Here is a 20,659-nt window from a genome sequence, read left to right as displayed (position 1 = left end):
CACTAGCTTGGTGGCTTTCAGCAACCATGAAGGCTGGAACTTGGGGTGGGGTGCTCGGACCCAGGGTGCTCATCTCCCTAAAACAGGTCTCCTAGGGATGCTGACCCTGTGGCAGCATCTTAAAACCCTCACTGCTCAAACCAGCATGGGTTGGAAGGATCCCAAGCTATCGTTCCCATGAAAAAGTTAAAATGAAGGTTCTTAGTAACTCTTTTTCCTGATTAGAAATGAGTAATGAGATAATTAGGGGATACATACATAGCCTGGCGATGTGGGCAACGAGGCCGAAGCTTCATACTTCATTCAATCCTTATGGTGGCCCTGTAGGCAGGTTCTCTGGTCCCTCCATTCTATGGATGAGGAAACTGAGTCCCGGCAGACGACAGAGCTGAGGCTGCCCTGGGCCCCCAACTCTGTCATCTTCCTCCTTTGTTCTTATTCTACTTGTTCACTATATGAGGGGTCAGATTTTCGGACTGCATGGCTGCAAGGAGAAGACGTGTGAGGAGGTCCTGTCCCGTTTTGTCACCTTGTGTGCTCAAGCTTTCTGCCTGTCATCTCAGGTACCTCCTGCCGAGAATGTTCTCTCTCTCTTTTTTTAATGTTTATTTATTTATTTTTGAGAGAGCGAGAGGGTACAGGCGGCAGAGGGGCAGAAAGAGAGAGAGAATCCCAAGCAGGCTCTGTGAGAGCTCTGTGATATCATGACCTGAGATGAAATCAAGAGTCAGATGCTTAACCAGCTGAGCCACTCAGGTACCCCTAGAATGTTCATTCTCTTAATGCTGGGCCTCACAGCTCTGCTTAGCCAGGAAGGTCCCATTGGCCTGCCAGTGAGCCCCAGCCCGAGCCCCGTGGCCCGATCTGGCTTGAGTTTCTGCCAAGAAAGCAGAGGGTTGTTGGAAGCTCTTTCAGCATGGCCTGGATAAGAAACAGTGGACGTCTCCCCCCACCAGCACTGGTTCCTTTGCTAACCAGACAAGGGAGGTGGAAGACCAGGGGGACCCTTGAGCTGTCCCTGGGTGCGGAGGCCTGGTTCATTCCTTAAGCAAGGGAAAATAGTACAGTCAAGTCACAGTAGAAATAGTCATGGTAAAAGAAAGTCACATAGTACAAGAGGCGACCTGGTAGAAAGTAGGGCTTCCGCCTGCTCTGGGCCCTCCTCAAGCGGCCACTGCTGTCAGCTCCCTGGCTGCCTTATTAAAGTCTGCTCTGAGTCTTTTTGGAGACATTCGAATCTTCACATTTGTAATACTGTTCTATTCCCGGGAATTTTTCAAGACTAGTACAGTTACAAATGGCCCTGTGAACAAGGGGGTGTGTGCTAATTCTGTTTGTGGGTGGGAGGAATGGGAGGCCTTAATGGCCATGATTCAGGGAGGAGTAAACGGTAGACTTCTCTGGGAGTGGCGAGCAGCCTCAGGAAAGTGTCCTAGGTATGCTGAATTTTCATCTTACCTGAACACAGGCCTTTTCTGTGGTGTCACTTGAGCACTGGCCACGCTGTACTGGAAGTGACCCTGTCCCCTCTGTACTGGAATTCCTGCTGCACTGGAAGTGACCCTGGCAGAGGGCAGCCACATGGGGCTGATTCCCTTCAGTAGGAACGTTCTTGCTCCCCAGCAGAGCTGTTTGCCAAGCTTTTGTTGGAGGAACCTAAGGATGTGAAAACCCTTCAAGTGGATCGTGGAATAATTGTGTGTTGCCCGTGACTCCCTGGGTACCAGTGTCTGTGCCAAGCTGTCTCTTGTGAGGTTGGAAGATCATCCCCTTTTCACAAACGAGGAAACTGAGTCACAGAGAGGTTGAGTCCCTTGCCTAGAGCCACACAGTAAGGGATAGAGCTGGGAATTTGGCCGCAGTGGTCTGGTGTAACAGACCAGGCCACTACCCTCAGGAGCTTCTGTTTGAGTGGGGAGACAGATGATAAATGAGGAAGAGGGACAGAGAAATAACTACCAAGTCTGATGCTATGAAGGAAATAAGTAGAGAGCTATGATAAAAGGTAGTAGGAGGCCAAGGAAGCTCTCTCTGAGAAGATGCTGTGGAAGAGGACAATCTAGTTTCAGGAGACGGCTACCCTTGGGCTGGAACACTGCAGGGAGGGACCAGCAAGTGCAAAGGCCTCGTGGCAGCATGCAGTGAGGCCGTCCTGATGGCGTACCCAGGTCTTCTCAGGGCCTGTCCAGAAAGCCTGGGAGGCGGAGCAGGTCCCCTAGTTGAGCTGGGGTGTCTGGTGGGGACTCTCCTGCCACTGGCCTACAACTTTGGGAGTGGCCTCTGGGCTCGTATTTTCCATGAAGTAGGACTGGCAAGGGTTTTTCTCCCCCTGATTCTCTGTGCTTGTGGGTCTTGGCAGGTGATGGTTTGGAAGAGTAACTTTGATGTTGCGGATTATGGAGAAGTCATAAAAGTGCACAGGCCCCCAGCCACCCTGGCCACCTCCTCCGGGAATCTGGTAAGTGGCTCAGCAGGTGTGTCCTGAGCCTAAAACTCTGGTGGTTATGGTGAACAGCAATAATACTTTGGTGCTTATACTTTGTTTCAAATCTAGAATGAACAAGCAAGACATGAGGACTGCAGGTGCCAAGGTCCTGTGCCATTTGATCAGGGGGTGTTTCCATGGTTGAGGAAAGGAAGGACCTGTCCCCTGCTAAGCCTTGGGCCACAGGACCCAGTGGAGGGTTCCTAGAGGGCGTGGGGCCTGGGCCACAGCTGGGACGGATGGGAAAGGCCCAGCCCTGTTGCTCTCACTTCCCTTTTTTTTTAAACCATGGGAAGGAAGTTCCTCAGCCACAAGCCATTTTTAGTACCTTTGTCGGTAAAAGGGCATTTGGTGTTCCTGAATTAAAATAGTTAACAATATATTTTGACAAATATTTTTGTTTGAGAACTCATATGATCTCATTGAATAAAGTTGCATTCAGCTTTGGCTGAAATAAGCTTTAAAGCTAAGGCTGTGGAGCCCTGAGGGTTTTAAGTGCCAATGGCCGTAGGCTGTTTGAATCTCTCCCTCCTGGACCCTAGAGGCAGTGTAGCCTCTCCCACCCACGGAAATTGGCTTGAACAACAGGAAGCGGCTTGCCCAAGGCCCCCAGCAAGCCAAGGCTGGCCCAGAATAGAACCAGGAAGTCTGAGTCCATCCCCAGCTTTCTTTGGCTCCAGCAGAGGGATCCCCCACCCCAGCCTGAGACACTCACGTGTCTCACTACACCCCTCTAAACATACCCATCCTATGTGTTGGGTCTCCCTCGAGGAATGGGCCAGCTTGAGACTTAAAGTTTTCTTCCAAGGTTGCCCTTGGCCAGGAGGTTTTGTTCTCCTCCACATTTGCTAATGAGAAGCTGATTCTCAGCTTTGGGGTTTGTTGGCAGATGACCGGGTTGCATGGTGGTCTTTTTACTGCTGTTTGGTCTATCTAGAAAGACATTTTTCTTCTTTTCTTTTCTTTTTTTTCTTTTCCCTTTCCTTTCCTTTCCTTCCTTCCCTCCTTCCCTCTTTCCTTCCTTTCTAAATGCTTATTTTTTAGAGAGTGCAAGCCAGGGTGGGACAGAGAGAGAGGGGACAGGGGATCCTGTCCCCTGTGCTGACAGCAGCGAGCCTGATGTGGGGCTCAAACTCAAACTGAGATCATGACCTGAGCCGAAGTCGGCAAAGTCCGACGCTCAATCAGCTGAGCCACCCAGACACCGCTAGAAGGCATTTTTCAAACTGCAGGACTGGGATCCTGCGGGGTCTGTGCCATCTCCCTTACAGCGCCCTGCCTGTTGGGCATTTGCACTGAACCAAGTCCAGCCAAGGCCTTTAACGTGTGCTGCCCTGTTAATCCCCTACCTCGTCAGGCTGAGTGGGCAAAGTTACTACCCTTATTCACAGATGAGCCATCTGGGCTTAGTCACTTGCCCCGGATGCCTAGACCTGCAGGCTCACCATGTTGGCCTCTCTGAGCAAGGCAGACTGAGCTAGAAGCTGCAGGTGGCAGAGGGCTGCCTGGCAGCTCTTCCCCATCCCAGAGAAGGGTCACTGCCACCTGTCTCTTGGGAATGGTCAGTAACCATCAGCAAGGGGAGAATCCTGTGCTCCTTTTCTTATGGCTATTAGGGAAGGAGCTTAGGCAAGCTGCCTCTTGTCTCTTCAGTCCTGCTCAGATATGGGGTGTGGAGCACTCTTGCATCCCAGATCTGTGGGCCCTGATAATCTAGCATGAAGATGTTCGGGGTGAGGGAAGCCGGCAGGACAGGGCAGGGCTTGGTATGGATGGGCTAACCCCTCACCAGTGCTCGGGAAGACCATTTCTTCCCCCACTACCTTCAGGCCCATGACAGAGCTGTAGTCACAGTTCCACCGGGCGGCACCACGTGGACTCAAACAGAGGAAAGGATATGGGCTCTAGGGCCAGAGAACTGGGTCTGAACCCTGGCTGTCTGGTCCCAGACAAAGCACCCAGCTCTTCCCAAGCCTCTGTTTCTACGATGAGACCCGTGTAACCCTATAGGCAGGCTCTGAGGACCCAACATACGACATAGCTGAACTCTGCTGACCCACATGGTGACTTGACTTATTAGTCCTAAAATTGTTCTTTGTTTATGGCTCTTCCCTTATTTGTCACAAGCCCCTTTGGGATGCTGAGGAGATGCATGGGCCCTCATCCAGACACACACCCACGCCAAAGCAGACCATGTGGAGTACACTTGTAGGAGTGTCTCTGATCTCAGGACTTCCAGGCCAAGAGGAGAGCTAAGGGGTTTTTGTTTGTTTTGTTGCGTTTTATATACGTGACATAAACTGTCTCCTGTTAACCATTTTTACGCATACAGCCGAGTGGCATTAAGTACTCTCATGTTGCTACACAGCCATCACCACTAGCATCCATAGAGTTTTTCCATCTTCCCAAGCGCGGGAGAGCCAGTTGGTCCAGCACTGCCTGGTGGTTAGATTTGCCCCCGTGGTGGGTAGGGAAGCTGACAAGTATAGTTTCACCTTCCTGCCCAAAGGCTTCCATGGCACTGAGATACAGTGACTGATTTCATGCCTGGCCAGGGCGTCTCAGCTCCTCCGGGAGCCCAGGTGTGCTGCAGCCATGTGCCAGGGGCCGCTGCATCCGATGAGCCCGTCCCTCCGTTTGTCCACATACTGCCCCTCCAGTAACCCAGGGCTTCTCAACCTCGGCGACAGACAAATCTTTGCTACAGGGGCTGTCCTGTGCATTGTAGGGTGTTTGGCAGTATCCCTGGCCTCTACCCACTAGCTGCCAATAGCATCTCCCCACCCCCCTACTTGTGACAACCAAAAATGTCCTCAGGCATTGCCAAATGTCTCCTGGGAGGCAGAATGGCCCCCAGTTGAGAGTCACTGCACTAATCCCTGCCTCAAGAATGAGCCCAGCAGGGTGGCTGCTGCAGCGGCGGGAGGAGTAGGGAGGAGTGTGGGACCACGGCTGGGGTTAGGGATGTCCTTGTGGCTGGAGGGGCACAGAGATGGTACAGAGGGCGAGCCGCCCCGAGTGTGAGGACCCTAGAGCTCCTGCGCCTGCTCAGTCGGGCTAGATTTGGGCTTGCCCCCACAGCTGTGGCTCAGGTCTCTAGCCTATTTCTAACACAAGTCTGTTTTATAAAAATGTCATTTGGCCTGTCACACTTTGGAATCTTCCAGAGGTGACGGTGAACAACAAAAAAAGACCTTTAGCAACTTGATATTCTTCACTTACAATTGGAGTGTTCTTGCCCTTCCTGCCTGCTGCCTTCTCTGGCTGAGATAGTAACCGGTGAGTGGTTTGGTGGCTGGCCAGGGTGCGTTGGCTTGGCCTGTGCCCTGGGAGCTCTTAACTCTTGTGACCCCTCCCCCTCCAGCACCCTCGGACCCTAAAGCGGCATGAGACATGCCTGGGCATTTGGGGAAGCCACCAGGGCAGGTACCGCGTGTCTGGTGGAGTATGGCAATCTAAAGCCAGAGGCAGGCCCACTGACGGAGCATGGCAAGGGCAGCCCTGCGAGCACGTGATGGCCCCTCTGCCCTGGAAAGCCCCCTGGCCAGCACCCTGCTCGGGCCGCAGCATTCAGCTCTCACTCCTGGAATGAAGGCCATCCTTGAGCGCACTCTGAACAGAGCTCTGTTCACTGCCAGAGCTATTTTCACCCTCTGGTTGAAATTCACAGCTTATTTTTAGGCACATTTCATGTTGAAAAGCACAAGCCATTTCCCAGTCCTCTAGAATGAGAATAATGGGTTCCGTTTTCCCTCTGTTCTTGGCTGAGTTGTGGAGGAGAGGGTTGGGGACTGTGGCANGGGGGGGGGGGGGGGCTTTCTCTGCTTGGAAGGCTGCAGAGGAAGGACTCCAGCCTAAGAGCTGAGCCGAAGAGGGCAGGAATCTCCATGCTCTGCCCTGTGACATACTGTAAGGCCAGAGGGAGGTTGGGACGGCTGCTTGTAGGCAGATGAGTGCCTCCCGGAGGGGCTTATGTCAGGGCAGGGGGTGGGACCCCCACAAGTCATCAGCAGGTGCTTGTGCTGGTGTTTTTAAGGGTCTGGTGCTTAGCTCTGTCCTGTGCTGCAGCCCCGGCCTCTCTCTCTTTCCTCCCTGCATTCATCTGCTCAGGTCATAGCTCCCTCCTGCCATTTGTGCTTTGGAGCCATCCCTGAGGTATCAGGGCCACTGTCTGTGTCTTGGCTGACCTTGGGTTTGGCCATTGACCGCCAAGTCCCAGTTACCATAGGACTGGTTTTTACTTCAACCATAGAAGCATTTTTAAACCATTTTTAACAACAAGGATGCATTTATTCTGATTGACTCTTATTGCCTTTCCTCCAAAATACCTGAGAGCCCATTATGCAATTGGGAAGGAAGGTTGTGCTCGGAGGGTGGGAAGAGAAGAATGCAGAATTCTAGGTAATTCAGGAAAACTGAAAACCACTTCCTGAGTTGTCAGGGCTGGCTCCCTTCCAGTTTAGAAAGTAACCTTGAGTTCTGGGGCCGAGGGCTTTTCTTCCTGAACCTCAGATGGGGAGGCACCAGGCCCTCCTTTCTGAGTTTTCACGAGGTGGGACACGCCAGGCAGGCACTTGGAACTGTGCCTGGCACATGGCAAGTGCTCACCAAGCTTTGGCTATTTTTAAAATGTTCCTCTTCCTTCTTCTGTCAGACTGAGGGCTGAATGAGCCCCTGCCCAGTGGGGTGATTGTTGGAGTTGGGGGACAACATGCCTGAAGGGGGCGATTCTGATCTAGATCATTTTTGATGTTGACTCTGCTCTGCATGTCATCTTTGTGAGGTCCGGTGAGGGTTTTAGACCTTTGCAGGAATTGGTTGTGCTTCCTGATAAGAGACCCAAGTCCTCTGTGGCCCCCACCCCCATGACTCCTCAGAGTAAAGTGCTGGGGACCCCCAGAGCCTCAGTGCTGGAACTGTCCCCAGGAGAAGGAGGCTCGGTTAGCTAACAGTATCTGACCCGAGGCCTCAGCCTTCCCTGAGGATGGCCTGTTTCTTCTTCTTAATTCCTGTGGTTCTGAGGGTGAAGCCCCCACCACCTCCCACACCCATGTTTCTGCTCCTGCATTTCTGTCTTGGGGCACTTACACGGCGCTTGGCTTAGGGGCTCATGGGCTCTGATCCCAGGCTTGGCACTGTGTCTTGCTCCGTGCTGAGGCTCTGTAGGTCCCGGGTTCTCACCCCAAGCACTTAGCCAGAGGAGTCATGGGGTTGAGGCAGGAGGTGGGGTCCATTTCCACCTGCCTTATGGGTTTTCATCTGTTTGTCAGTATGGAGGGCTGGGTTCTCATGCTGACAACACAAATTTCTGGCTGGCATTTGCTTTCAGTAGTGGAGAGAAGTATGGATTCAAGGGGGCGCTTGGCAGATAGGGTGTTGTGGGTGTTTATAGCACGGGTGAACCCCAATTTATGTGTCTTGGAGGGGAGCCTCTCCTTTCTCCCACAGACCCCCATTCTGGCTCTGAATTTCCCGATTGTTGTCTGGCTCTTGTCAGCAGGTGAGTCAGAATATGCTCACACACTGTGTGTCTTGGAAGAGGGTTGGGATCATGGGACCCAGATTCTTGACAGCCTATAACAACTTGGTGGGCAGTTTAAGAGCCCCGCTGGCCCTGTGTGCTGGTCCAAAATGAAGCTGGAGCCTGGCCTGGTGTGGCAAATCTCTCCTGTATCCTCAGGCAGTTGTCTTGATTCTCTGTACTCAGATTTCTCCCCACCAGCCTACATTACGTCCTTCAGGCATTTTCCATTTTGGGGGCTCACTGTGCAAAAGATCATCCTGCAGGCATAGGGATAGGGTGGCCACGGCAGCTTTTGCTGACTCTGGGCGGCAGAGGCCCTTAGACAAGATGTCTCACTTCACACTCGAGTTTCATTTTCCACACCTTTACTTGAGAGGAAGTCATAGAAAGTGCTCTGGGCTTCTAGTTTCAGTGGGAAGACAGAGGAGACTAGAAATAAAGAAGATTCAATGTTTGTTACAAGCTACAACTTATTTATTGTGCAAGTGAGGGAGGGGCAGACAGAAAGGGAGAGAGAGAATCCCAAGCAGAGTCCTCACTGTCTGTGCAGAGCTTGATGCAGGCCTCCACCTCACAAGCCATGAGATCATGACCTGAGCCGAAACCAAGAGGTAGATGCTTAACCAACTGAGCCTCCCAGGCACCCTATGAGTTACAATTTAAAGGCAGTTTCTGCTTGAATCAGAGCATCCTTGTACAGTGGCCAGTGGGTAACGTGGCTGTGTGAAGTCTAGGAGCACCAAAGATTTTTTTTTTTTTTTTTTTTTTTTACAGGTTTTGGTGGTTTTTTTTTTGTTTTGTTTTTTTTTACAAATAGTTTATTGTCAAATTAGTTTCCACATAACACTCAGTGCTCATCCCCATAAGTGTCCTCCTCTATGCCCATCCCCCCCTCCCCCCCACATCCATCAGTCCTCAGTTTTTGTCAGCATTCAAGAGTCTCTCATGGTTTGCCTCTCTCCCTTTCCCCCACCATTTCCCCCCTTCTTCTCCCCCTTGGTCCTCCGTCAAGTTCCTCCTAATCCTCCTATACGTGCAAACATATGATATTTGTCCTTCTCTGCCTGACTTATTTCGCTCAGCATAACACCCTCAAGGTCCATCCATGTTGCTACACATGGCCAGATTTCATTGTTTCTCATTGCCATGTAGTATTCCATGGTATAGATAAACCACATCTTCTTGATCCATTCATCTGTTGATGGACACTTAGGCTCTTTCCATGTTTTAGCTATTGTGGAGAGTGCTGCTATTAGGAGCACCAAAGATTCTGATGCTCCCTGCAGAGGGGCTCCCTGGGCCCAGGGATCAGTGTGGGGATCTGGGCCCCTTTCCTCAGGGTCTGACTTGTTGTGTCTGCTACTGGGAAGCAGGCAAGACCTTCTCTCCTCTTCCTTCCAGAGTCTAAAACTGACTTTACTGGGAGTTGGGACAGGGCTATACCAGCACATGTTAAATAATTACCATGTTTACCAGAAGGGAGAAGTTACCTTTGGCAGTGTAATGAGGAGTCAGGCCTTTTAACATTTGACATAGATTGTAGTCTCTTGCAACGGTTCTCAGACCTTAATGTGCTTCAGAATCACCCTGAGGCCTGTGAAACAGCCTGCCCCATCCCCAGAACATCTGATTTGGTAAGGAATTTGCAGTTTCTAGATGATGTTGGTGGTCCAGGGACCCACTTTGAGAGTCGCTGGCCTACTGGAAGACAGCCTAGCCAATTGTGACCATGGCATCCTGGGCAGGGATATAGGGGGAAGAAGAGAGTCTCTGTCCGTCTTGGGAAGTTTCCATGGCTCCTGGGGACTATAGTTTGGGAGAAGCACTTGAGGGATTAGGGTCCCTTTCAGCCCAATTTGGAGAATTGTGGTCTGCTTCTTTCCAAAAGAGGAAAAGTGGCATAACTTTGGTTCTAATCTCAGTCTAGTGTTAAACCCCACTGCTCCCCTGTGGGCTCTTTAAACCCAGAGGCACCCACTAGGCCCTGCTTACAGTTGGGCAGGCAGATAGGTGGTTTTATTAGCAACCAGGATGCACAGGAGGGAGGATGGTACCCAGCACAGCCCTCTGAGGGCCTTCTGCCGCCTGTCTTCCTGTCTCGGCTCCTGTTCTGCCCGTCAGTGCTGCTGCACCAGTCCAGCCAACCTGCTCCTGAATCCACGTCCTGCAGGTCACCTGCCTCCTGCATTGTCCTCAGTACCCCTGACTCCTGCCTCTTGCCCTACAGACAGGGGTGCCTGCGTCAGCTCCTGTCCTCCAGAGCCTATGGGGCCTTTAGGGAAGCCGGCAGGTAAGATCTCTGGCACCTGCACCTGAGATGCACTTGGCCCTGGTGCTTATGGCTCAGCATCTAAGCCCCCAGGTGAAGGTCTTCTTTGCAGAGCCTTTTGGGGAAGTGCCTCCAGGCAGCAAGAGTAGGACCAAGTGCCAGAACAGCAACAGTAGTGGGGGCAAGAGGAGGGGTTGTGGGATGGGACAGAGGCTATGCCCCCTCTCTGAGCGGCCCCGTTGAGTGGTAGTTTTCTGTCCCTGGATAATTCTCATCCACTCCACAAGCAGGTAGGTCCTATCCAGAGGAGACTGGCAGGAAGGCCTATCCAGGAAGGAAGGAAGGCCTGTTTAATGACTTAAACCAACAGGAGGCATGGTTTCAGAAATCCTGGGCAAGCATGGTATTCCCACAGTGTCACAAAGATGAAAGGACCTGACTCTGGAATCTGCAGAAGGCCCAGAGGGCCCTTGTATCTAGTCTGCGTGTGTCAGGGTACATCTGGAGCATAGACCTGGGCGCTCACACACACTTTTGAGAGCTCTGTTATCTCATTCAGGGCTCTCAGAACTGTCTGTTTTCCTTTCCCTCTGGCAGCCATAGTGTGGGTTCAAGGTCAGTGGAGATTCCACGTTGCATGTGGGGAAATGAGCCTAAATCATGGGACAGTGGGCAGTGGGATCCCGATACCGTGATGCTTTACTACAAAGCACGCACGACCCAGGACCACTGCTGTGATGCTGCCATTTTGCTGACAGCGGTAACAAGTGTCTACAGCCCTGTCAGGCCACGCTGATAAGTCTCCCTTCACACAAGAGCCAGCAGAGACCGTGTTTGGTTGCAAAACAGAGGGTGGGCAAGAACTGATGGGATCTGAGAGTCTTCTTCAGTTCTATGCTACTTTTTCCAAACCCTGAAAACAGAGGAAATGAGCCACAAGTGGAAATAGACCCAGTTGTTTAAATCTGACTTAAGACTTTGGGCTGCACTCCCTCTTCCCCAGCAGAACTGTACTCAGCCTTTCAGCTTCTTTCCAGATGACATTTCCTCCACGTGGCCTTCCCCGGGAGGCCCTCGGGTGGTGAATTCTTCCTGCCCCACCTACCGGAGCGCTCGCCCTGCTTGCTGGAGTAGCCCCTCTTTCCTGTAGTCAGTTATTCGCTGGTCTGTCCAGACTCCCCGTAGCGCTGGGGCCTTGGTCTCCTTGTGATGCCCAGCATGTAGCTAGAACACAGAATGCTCTGGAAATCAGCTCAGTGGACACATGCCTGCAGTCTGTGGGCAGTAGGGGTTGAACCTGTGAGGCAAGAGGCAGGCTCTGGCTCTTTTGGCATTTTCAATGGCCCCAGACTAAACGAAGGAAACTACTTTCTGGCCTGGTTTGCCAGTTTGGGACAGGTGCATGGAGTGGTATGGGCAGTGACTGGGCACTGAAGCGTGGTAGAATCTGCATATCTGGACTAGAAGTTTTAGTATTTCTCATTTTCAATGGAAAAAAGCCCTTTGCAGTTTATATTTTTCCAGATTGGATGGCAGCGTTGGCCCATGTGGTGTAAGGGTGTTAGATAGTGCTTGTGTTTATGTTCTCATTGGTTACCATGGAAAAAATCAGAATAGATGGTTTCCATGGAGATTATCTTAAAATTAGTTTCTTTGAAGGTCTGGACATTGCTGCAGGGTTCACAGAATGCTTGTGGTGCCCCTGGGGGCTTTCTCTATGGCATTGCCAAAGGCTGGTCTGAACATTCATGGATTCAGACAGATCTACCTCCTGGGTTTGAAAGTGCCAGGATCCTCGTTGGCTTCTTCCTGGGGTCCCACTCACCTGGCCTCAGCTCCACTGCTCATTCCAGTCACCTGGGAACTCTTCTTTTTATTAAATGAAACAAAACAAAAAACCTTTGTATTGTGGAAAATTTCAAGCTCACACAAAAGGTAGAGAGAATAGTAGAACAGACCCCCACGTACCTTTCATCTAGCTTCAGCATTTTGCCAGTCTGTTTTGTTCATCTCCCTCACCCCCACCCCACACACATTTTTTTAGAGGAGCCGGAGTATTTTTGTTTAATCCCAGATACATTATTTTACCCTAAATAAAGACTTTCCTTCGTTATGTAACTGCAGTGCTCTTTTCACATCCAACAAAATTAATAATTCCTTACTATCAAATGCCTAGTCCATAGTCACATTTTCCCACATTGTGTCAAGAATATTGCTTTATGCTTTTTGTTCAAATAAAGGTGTGGGAGGCTTTGAGAAAACCCAGTCTCTGCTCCCCACCATTCTGGTGCATGGAGGGATTGAGCAGTCTTGGCCCTGAGGCGCAGTTAGGCTGGGGTGCTGCTTCCAACTGTCCTTAGGGATATTTGTACTGTGAGCTGCAGGGCCCCCCTGCTCTGGCCTGGAGACGTGTCAGCTGCTACCAGCTGTCCTGGGGCGGGCATCCGCTGGGGGGCGCTGTCCCTCTTTGCAGCCTGCAGGGGGAGGCAGGCGGAGAGGTGATGTAACCTTGGTTCACAACAGCTGTGTGCAAGTTAATTTTCCAGGAAGGGGAGGCTGAGAGACCCCATGGGATGCAGCCTCCCTCGACTCCTCCCTGGGGGTGAGGGCTTTGGCCCATGAGAGACCTACCGCCTCTGCAAGGTGGGCAGAGCTAGCTGGTTATCTGTCCTGGCAAGCTTTGCTCGTGTCCTGAGATGCTACACAAAATATGAATTGCCAAGCCTGGGAGTGATGCCCGGGTGTGGTCGTTGCCTCTAACACTCTCCATTGAACTAAGTGCAAGGAGAGTTTAAAATAGCCAGCCTTTGTTCCCGAGGTTTTAAAAATTCAACCCCAGTAGTTACAATGAGCTGTCTTCAAGTGGATCTATAAATAAACTGCTACTGTTCCTCTTTGTCACCGAGAGCTTCGGCGTCTTCCAGAGACGTCGGCTCTGCCGCTCATCTTCATTAGCTGCCTCTCATCTGTGGGGCAGCTGCATCCAGCAGCAGGCTGCACTGACGGCGTGGAGTTTGTAATGACAGCAACACGCTCCCTTTTAAAAAGCCACATTTTAAAAGCCAAGATTAACTACACAGGGAAAGATGTATTTTCGCATAGGAGAAACCTGGCAGAGAGGTCACCATCACCATTGATCAAGGTCAGCACCACTAATAATACATCCTGTTCACATGAGTTCTGTGATGTCAGGTGCTTGGCTTTTGTGGTATTCTTGTCAAAAATGGATAACCTCGATCCAAACATGAGAAAACATTGGACAGACCCAAACTGAGGGACATTTGACAACATAACTGATGAGTACTCTTGGAAGTGTCAAGGTCATGAAAGACCAGGGAAAACTGAGGAGCTGACCCAGGTTGCAGGAGACGAGGAGAAATCACTAAATGCAGCGCGAGGTCCGATGGGATTCTGGAACAGCAGGATCCAAGGACATTAGTAGGAATGCTGGTGGAGCTCAAATGGGGTCCTTAGTTTCGTTAATGGTATCGTCCCAAGGTTAATTTCCTGGTCTGATCATTGTACTAATGGTTATGTAAGACGTTAGCACTGGGGAAGCCTGGGGGAGGGATATATGGAAATTCTCTGTACTATTTTTTGCAACTTTTTTCTGAGTCTAAAATTAGTTCAAAGCAGTTTAATTTTTTAAAAGAAAATCTCCAGTCTACATTGGGCTTTAGCTCCCTCCCAGGGTGCCTCAGTTCAGGTGTTTGCTGTGGGAGGTAGGTGTTTCTGGCTCAAGGGAGGGAGTGGGCAACCCTGAGGTGCTCAGTGCCCAGCCTGGAGTGGACCCCCGGTAACATCTGTGGAACAGAACTGAGAAAGAGCTGGCCCCAGGAGGAGCAGGTCGCGTTCAGAGGGCATGCGCTGCCAGAGGCGTTGGTCACCGGCATGGAGAACGGGCAGCGGCTGCGCCTGCTGGTCTGTGTTGTCGCCATGCGAACGCTTCAGAGGTGCATCAGCTCCAGGAACCACGGGGCAGGCTCAGCGGATGTTCTCCAGCACGAGCACAGGCCCGTGACTGGCCTGCCTTCTCCTGAGGCCTCCTGGAGTTATGTGGAAGACTCCACCCCCACTGCTGCCCGGTTCCTTCTTGGCCCTGGCCCTGGCCCCGGCCCCCCCGGCTTTGCCTTGAGGCCCCACCTGTGTGTGTTTCTGGCTATACCAGGTGTGATGGCCCGGAGGGCTTCAGCCCCTGAAGGCCTGGGATGTTTTCCGGCTCCCCCAGAACCCTTCCAGGGAGGAGGGCCAGGGACCCCCTCCATGCCAAGGAAAGTTCTTGCTGCGCGATAGCCTGCTTGCTTTTGCAAGGCCTTGCCCAGTCTTCCTCTCCTGGCTCATCCTTGCTCCTTTCTCCCCAGAGCTTCCCTTACCTGGCTGTGGTCCTGCAGTGAGACAGACCTTTCCAGCTCCACTGCTTTCTCCCAGGGGCATATTTGGATGTTGGAATGACTTCCCAGGTCCTGCGTATCAAGGCAGTGCTTTCACTCCTTTGAAAACTTCAGCTTTTACATGTCAGGCCTCTTGTATGTGGGGCGGTACTTGGAAACTCCTAGAGAGTGGGGCTGGAGCCTGGGAGTTGTGGTTAGGCCCTGGGTGTGGGGGCCTCCGTCTGGATTTGGGCCTGGGTGAGGAGAGGGGGCACCTTGATTTGTGCATCTCCCATGTGCCAGGCAGGTCTGTGAGTGACACAGGTGTGATAGGATGCCACCTGCCTCAAAGGGACTGCTCCCTGAGGAGAGGACTGTGAGGTGAGAGAGTGGCCCTGAGCTATCTGCAGTCCCAGAGTGGGGCAGGCACATGGATCCCTCATCCATTTTGGACCCATCCTTCAACCCCTTCACAATTCTTAGTTCAAAGAACACTCTGTCCCCTTCCCATCAGTGGGTGCTTGGAGTCAAGGGTGGCTTTTAACCCAAATGTGATCCGTCGTCATGGAGCATTTGATTCCGTTCTGAGACTGCCCTGTTGGCCCCAGGCCCCTGTGTTGCTGAGCCTGTTGGCTCCCTCTGTGCACACAGATGACCCAGCACCCCGCCTTCCTTGGGAGCCTGCTGTGGGTAGCACACGAAGGCACCCTGCACATTCATACTCTAGATGCAGGCCAACCCAGTAACCAAATTCCATACTGATACGTAGACTGGCTTGGAAGAGCATTGGCAAGATTACCGAACAATTAGATGATTTTAAGACACGAGAATTCCTCTTGGGTTCAGGGCTATGTTTAGAACCAGAAGTTTTCTCTCTTGTTGGACTCCAGGCCGGAACTCTAAATTATAGGGCAAACAAGACTGTTGTATATCTAGTCCACAAATATGTGTGGTGGATTCAGTACCAGGTTTCTTTTGAGCTCTGATTTGAGAAAGCGGCCATGCCTTTTTCCACTTGAAGAGCTGGAGAGGAGGGTGAGCCCAAGTGAACTCTGTCCTGTTTTCTGCTTTCCCTGCCAGCATCAGGTTTAGCAAACAGAGGCAGGCAGACGTAGACATAGACACCTATTAACTTTTCATGAGGGCAAATTGTCAAAGCCAAAGGCCTGAGGCAAAGACGGTAAGAAACGTGTCCATGAATCTCTGTACCTTCACTTAGCAGACTGTGCAATGAGCAGTTGAATGAAAGATTAAGTTGAAAAGAGATTTAATCATGGTGCGTGTGTCTGTCCATTTCTTTCAGTTTTGTGCTCAGCCCTGCTTTAGAAACACAGTGACACACTTTAGTGTTCTAAGTGGGCGGTGGCCAGCCGGGCTGGGTCTATATGAGTTGGGTACCAGTGAGGCAGCCTAGATCTTGGGTCCAGGGAGAGGCCCCCTTCCTCTCCCTTTTGTGGCCTAGAGTCAAACCGTGGATACTTTTGTCTATTAAAGTTTCCAGAACAGACTGAGCAGGGCGCAAGGTCCAGTGTTAGAGATTAAGAAAAAAGGAGAAATTTCCATCTTGAGCAGATGTTAATAATTGACCACCCACTTACCATAGCGGGGTGTTCTGTCACCTCGGCTCACAGCATCTTTATGGTAAATCTCCAGCCACTCCTGGCTGCTGGCCAGGTGTTTGCAGACCTTGCGTGTTTATGACTGTCAAAGTGCATAGGGACCCCGAAGTGCCTGGGGCCTAACATTACATAGACCTGGCAGCCACTGCTTGGGAAATGCTTCCTGGGCACCTCTGCTGATAACCAGGGAGATTGAGGCTTTGGGAATTGAACTGCACTGAAATGTGAGTCCGCTTTGAGACTATAACCTCATCTTGAGTCTTCAGCCTGGGGCTTGCCCACTGGTAAAGTCCAATGGAGAGGTAGTGATTTTTCACCTTGAATACAGAGGGACTGTGATGGGTAATGTCAAGCGCGGTGTCATGATGGGCAGGTCGGACTTCCAAGAGCATTTCAGTTGTAACTGCATCTTTTTTTAAACTCAGACTTGCTTATTTATTTATTTTAAAGCTTATTTATTTTGAAAAAGAGAGAGAGAATCCCAAGAAGGCTCTGTGCTGGCAGCATGGACCCCAGTGCAGGGCTTGATCCCAAGAACTGTGAGATCATGACCTGAGCCAAAATCAGGCGTTGCCTGCTGTACTGACTGAGCCAGCCATGAGCTCCAGCATTCACCATTTTAAAAAGTGAACGCTCTAGGAGTTTGGACAAACACCTACAGTTATATAATCACCACCATGTTCAAGGTGCAGAATATTTCCATCACCCGAAAGTTCCTTTTTGTCACTTTATATCAATCCACTCCTTCCACCTCCAGCCCCAGGCAACCACTAATCTGCTTTCTGACACTACAGATTAGTTTGTGTTTTTCTGGATTTGATATAAATGGAATCATGTAGTTATATATTCTTTTTGGTCTGGTTTATTTTTTGCTCAGCCTAATTATTTTGAGATTCACACATGCTGTCCATGTATCAGTAGTTCATTTCTTTTTATTGCTGAGGAGTACTCCATTGAATGGATATACCACAGTTGGTCTGCCTGTTGGTGAACATTTAGGTCATTTTTAATTTTTGGCTTTTTACAAATAAAGCTGCTGTTAATTTTATGTGCTTACGTTTCTATAGACGTAATTTACCTTTTTCTTGGGTACATACCTAGCTGTGAAATGGCTGGAGCATATAGGTATATGTTTAGCCTGTCAAGTAATTTCAGACTGTTTTCCCAAGTGGTTGTACCATCTTACATTCTCCCCAGTGGTGTCTGAGTTTGAATTTCTCTACCTCTTCACCAGCATTTGGTATGTTCAGTCTTTTTAACTTTAGACTGTTCTAATAGGTGCATACTGCTATCTTACTGTGATTTTAATTTGCATTTTCCTGACGACTAATGATGTAGAGCATCTTTTTATATATTTGTTATTTTTATATGTTCTTTGGTGAAGTTATCTGTTCACATCTTTGCTTATATTTTTTGAATTAGGTTTTTTTCTCATTGGTTTTGACAGTTCTTATATATTCTTGATATGTGACTTTCCTCCCAGTTTGCAGTTTGCATTTTCATTTTCTTATTTTTTTTTAATTAATTTTTTTAATATTTATCTTGAGAGAGAGACAGAATGTGGGCAAGGGAGGGGCAGAGAGAGAGAGAGAGAGACAGAATCCAAAGCAGACTCCAGGCTCTGAGCTGTCAGGACAGAGCTTGACATGGGGCTCAAACCCATGAACCATGAGATCATGACCTGAGCCAAAGTCAGACATTCAACCAACTGAGCTACCCAGGTGCCCCTCTTTTTTTTTTTTTAAGTTTATTTATTTATTTTGAGAGACAGAGAGAGAGCATGGGGAAGGGGCAGAGAGAGGGAGACAGAATCCCAAGCAGGCCCCATGCAGGGAGCTTCTAGCCTGATGTGGGCTCAAACCCACGAATGATGAGACCATGACCTGAGCTGAAGTTGGGCAGTTGACTGAGCCACCCAGACATCCCGTGTTTTCATTTTCTTTACCGACTAAGCCACCCACGTATCCCTCCGTGTTTTCATTTTCTTAACTGTCTTTCAAAGAGTAGTTTTGAATTTTAATGAAGTTCGTTTTATCAGTGGTTTCTTTTATGGGCCATTCTTCTGGTATCCTATTGAAAAAATCTTTGCCTAATCCAAGGTTATAAAGATTTTCTCCTATGTTTTAGAAAAAAATATGCAAATATTATAGTTTTAGGTTTTACATGTAGGTCTGTGATCCATTTTGAGTTGCTTTTTGTATATGGTATGAAGTATGTAACAAAGTTCATTGTTTTTTTACATGTGGATATCCAGTTATCCCACAACTGTCTTTACTAAGTTGTTTGTGTAACTTTGTTAAAAATTAATTGACCAGATATCTGTGGGTGTGTTTGCAGACAGTATTACCATGCTGTCTTGATTGCTGTAGCTGTAGACTAAGTCTTGAAATCAGGTAATGTGAATCTTCTAAATTTCTTCTTCTATTCGGAATTGTTTTGGTTGCTTTATCTTTTCTTGCAGATTTTAGAATCAGCTTCTTGATTTCTATAGTTGATTTCAGGGAGAATTGACTTCTTACCAACATTGAGCCTTCAGTATATGAACATGGTACTTCATTGATACTGTTCTTCTTTAATTTTACTCATCAGTCTATGGTAGTTTTCAGCATACAGATTTTGCCTGTGTGTTGTTAGATTTATATCTAAGCATTTTGTTGTGGGTTGAATGGTGGCCCCCACCAAAAGATATGCCTATGTCCTGACCCCCAGAACCTGCAAATGTGATTCTATATGGGAAAATGATCTTTGACAATGGAATTAAAATAAATTTTGAGATGAGATTTTCCTGAATTATTTGTTTGGACCTAAATCCAATGACAAGTGTCCTTATAAGAGATACACAGAGAGAAGAGAAGGCCATGTGAAGATGGAGGTAGAGACTGGAGTTATGCAGCCATAAACTAGGGAATCCTGGAGCCACCAGAAGCTGGAAGAGGCAAGAACAGATTCTCCCTTAGTGCCTCCAGAAGGAAGGGATCTTGTTGATACCTTAATTTTGAATTTCTCTTCTCTAAAACTCTGAGAGAATAAATTTTTGTTGTTTTAAGCCACCAAGTGTGACAATTTGTTGTAACGGCCATAAGAATGTAATAGCAAATTCCCTAAGGGGCACCTGGATGGCTCAATCGGTTAAGCATCCAACTCTTCATTTCAGTTCAGGTCATATCTCAACAATTTGTGAGATCAAGCCCTGAGGTGGACTTTATGCTGACAGCTTGGGGCCTACTTGGGATCCTCTCTCTTCCCTCTCTCTCTGCTCCTCTCCCACTCATCCTCATGCTCTCTTTCTCTCTCTCTCAAAATAAATAAACTTTTTAAAAATTCATGGTTTTTGGTGCTATTAGAAAGATAATGACCAAGGATTTTTGAAAATTAATGAAAGATGTCAAACCACAGATCCTAAAAGCTCAAAGAAAGGACAAGCAAGATGAATAAAAAACAGAAACAAAACCCTGCACAACTTATATTCAAGTTTTTGAAAATCAAACATTAAGAGAAAATCTTGAAAGTCAAAAGGAAAGAGACATTATATACAGAATGATCAAAGGTAAGATCACAGATGAATTCTCATATGAAACTACACAATCCAGGAGACATTGAAGTAATTATCTGAAAATATTTAAAGAAAAAGCTGTCAATGTAGAATTCTGTCCTTAGCAAAAATATCTCTTAAAAATGAACGAGAAATAGACTTTTTTTCAGACAAAAGCTGAAAGAATTCACTACCAGAAAATTTGGTCTATAAGAAATGTCTCTTTTCTTTCTCTTTTCCTTCTAGGGATTCCACTCATACATGTTAGACAATTTGATATTGTCTCCCAGTTNCCCCATTGTGTTTCGGTTTGAGGAATTGATCAATGTTTTAAGGATATTGATTTATTTCCCTCAGCTGAGCTGAGCCTACAAATAGCCTGTCAAAGCCATTCTTCATCTCTGTTACTGGGTTTCTTATTTCTAGCATTTCTATGGACTCTTTCTTCTAATTTCTACCTCTGGTGGAATTTCCAAACTGTTTATGTGTATTGTCCACAGTTTCCAATACAGCCGTTAACATGTTAGTCATTGTTATTTTAAATTGTATGTCTGATAGTACCAACATTGAAGTCATCTGATTCTGCTGATTACTTTCTATCTGACAGTGAGGTTTTTTCCCTTGTCTTGTGTGTCTTGCTATTTTTTATTAAATGATATACATCATGGTTAGGACTGTAAAGACAGAAGTAAATAGTTATCAGGAGTTGAGCTGAGTTTAGTGTTACTGTGTACTTAGGGTGAGGTCTGGATGTTGGGGGGTTTTTCTCAATGTTTCTGCTTCACCCCCCTGTTTTCAACCTTCCCTGGAGGCCTGTCCCTCAGAAGGCATCTATTTCCATGCTCTTTTTTTTTTTTTTT

General features: G+C 48.7%; 1 protein-coding gene across 4 annotated transcripts in view; it reads left to right on the top strand.

Moving 5' to 3' along the window:
• Positions 1-20,659, top strand: part of POC1A (POC1 centriolar protein A) — a 71,969-nt gene that overhangs the window by 25,605 nt on the left and 25,705 nt on the right. For all 4 annotated transcript variants that reach the window (XM_077763407.1, XM_077763409.1, XM_077763410.1 and 1 more), the window contains exon 9: positions 2,360-2,458. In XM_077763407.1, coding sequence (XP_077619533.1) covers positions 2,360-2,458 — 99 coding nt within the window. The remainder of the gene's footprint in view (positions 1-2,359; positions 2,459-20,659) is intronic.

Source organism: Crocuta crocuta, unplaced genomic scaffold, assembly GCF_008692635.1.
Source record: "Crocuta crocuta isolate KB4526 unplaced genomic scaffold, BGI_CrCroc_1.0 scaffold1079, whole genome shotgun sequence".
NCBI classification, from domain to species: Eukaryota; Metazoa; Chordata; class Mammalia; order Carnivora; family Hyaenidae; genus Crocuta; species Crocuta crocuta.
This window is presented reverse-complemented; position numbering and strand designations above follow the sequence as displayed.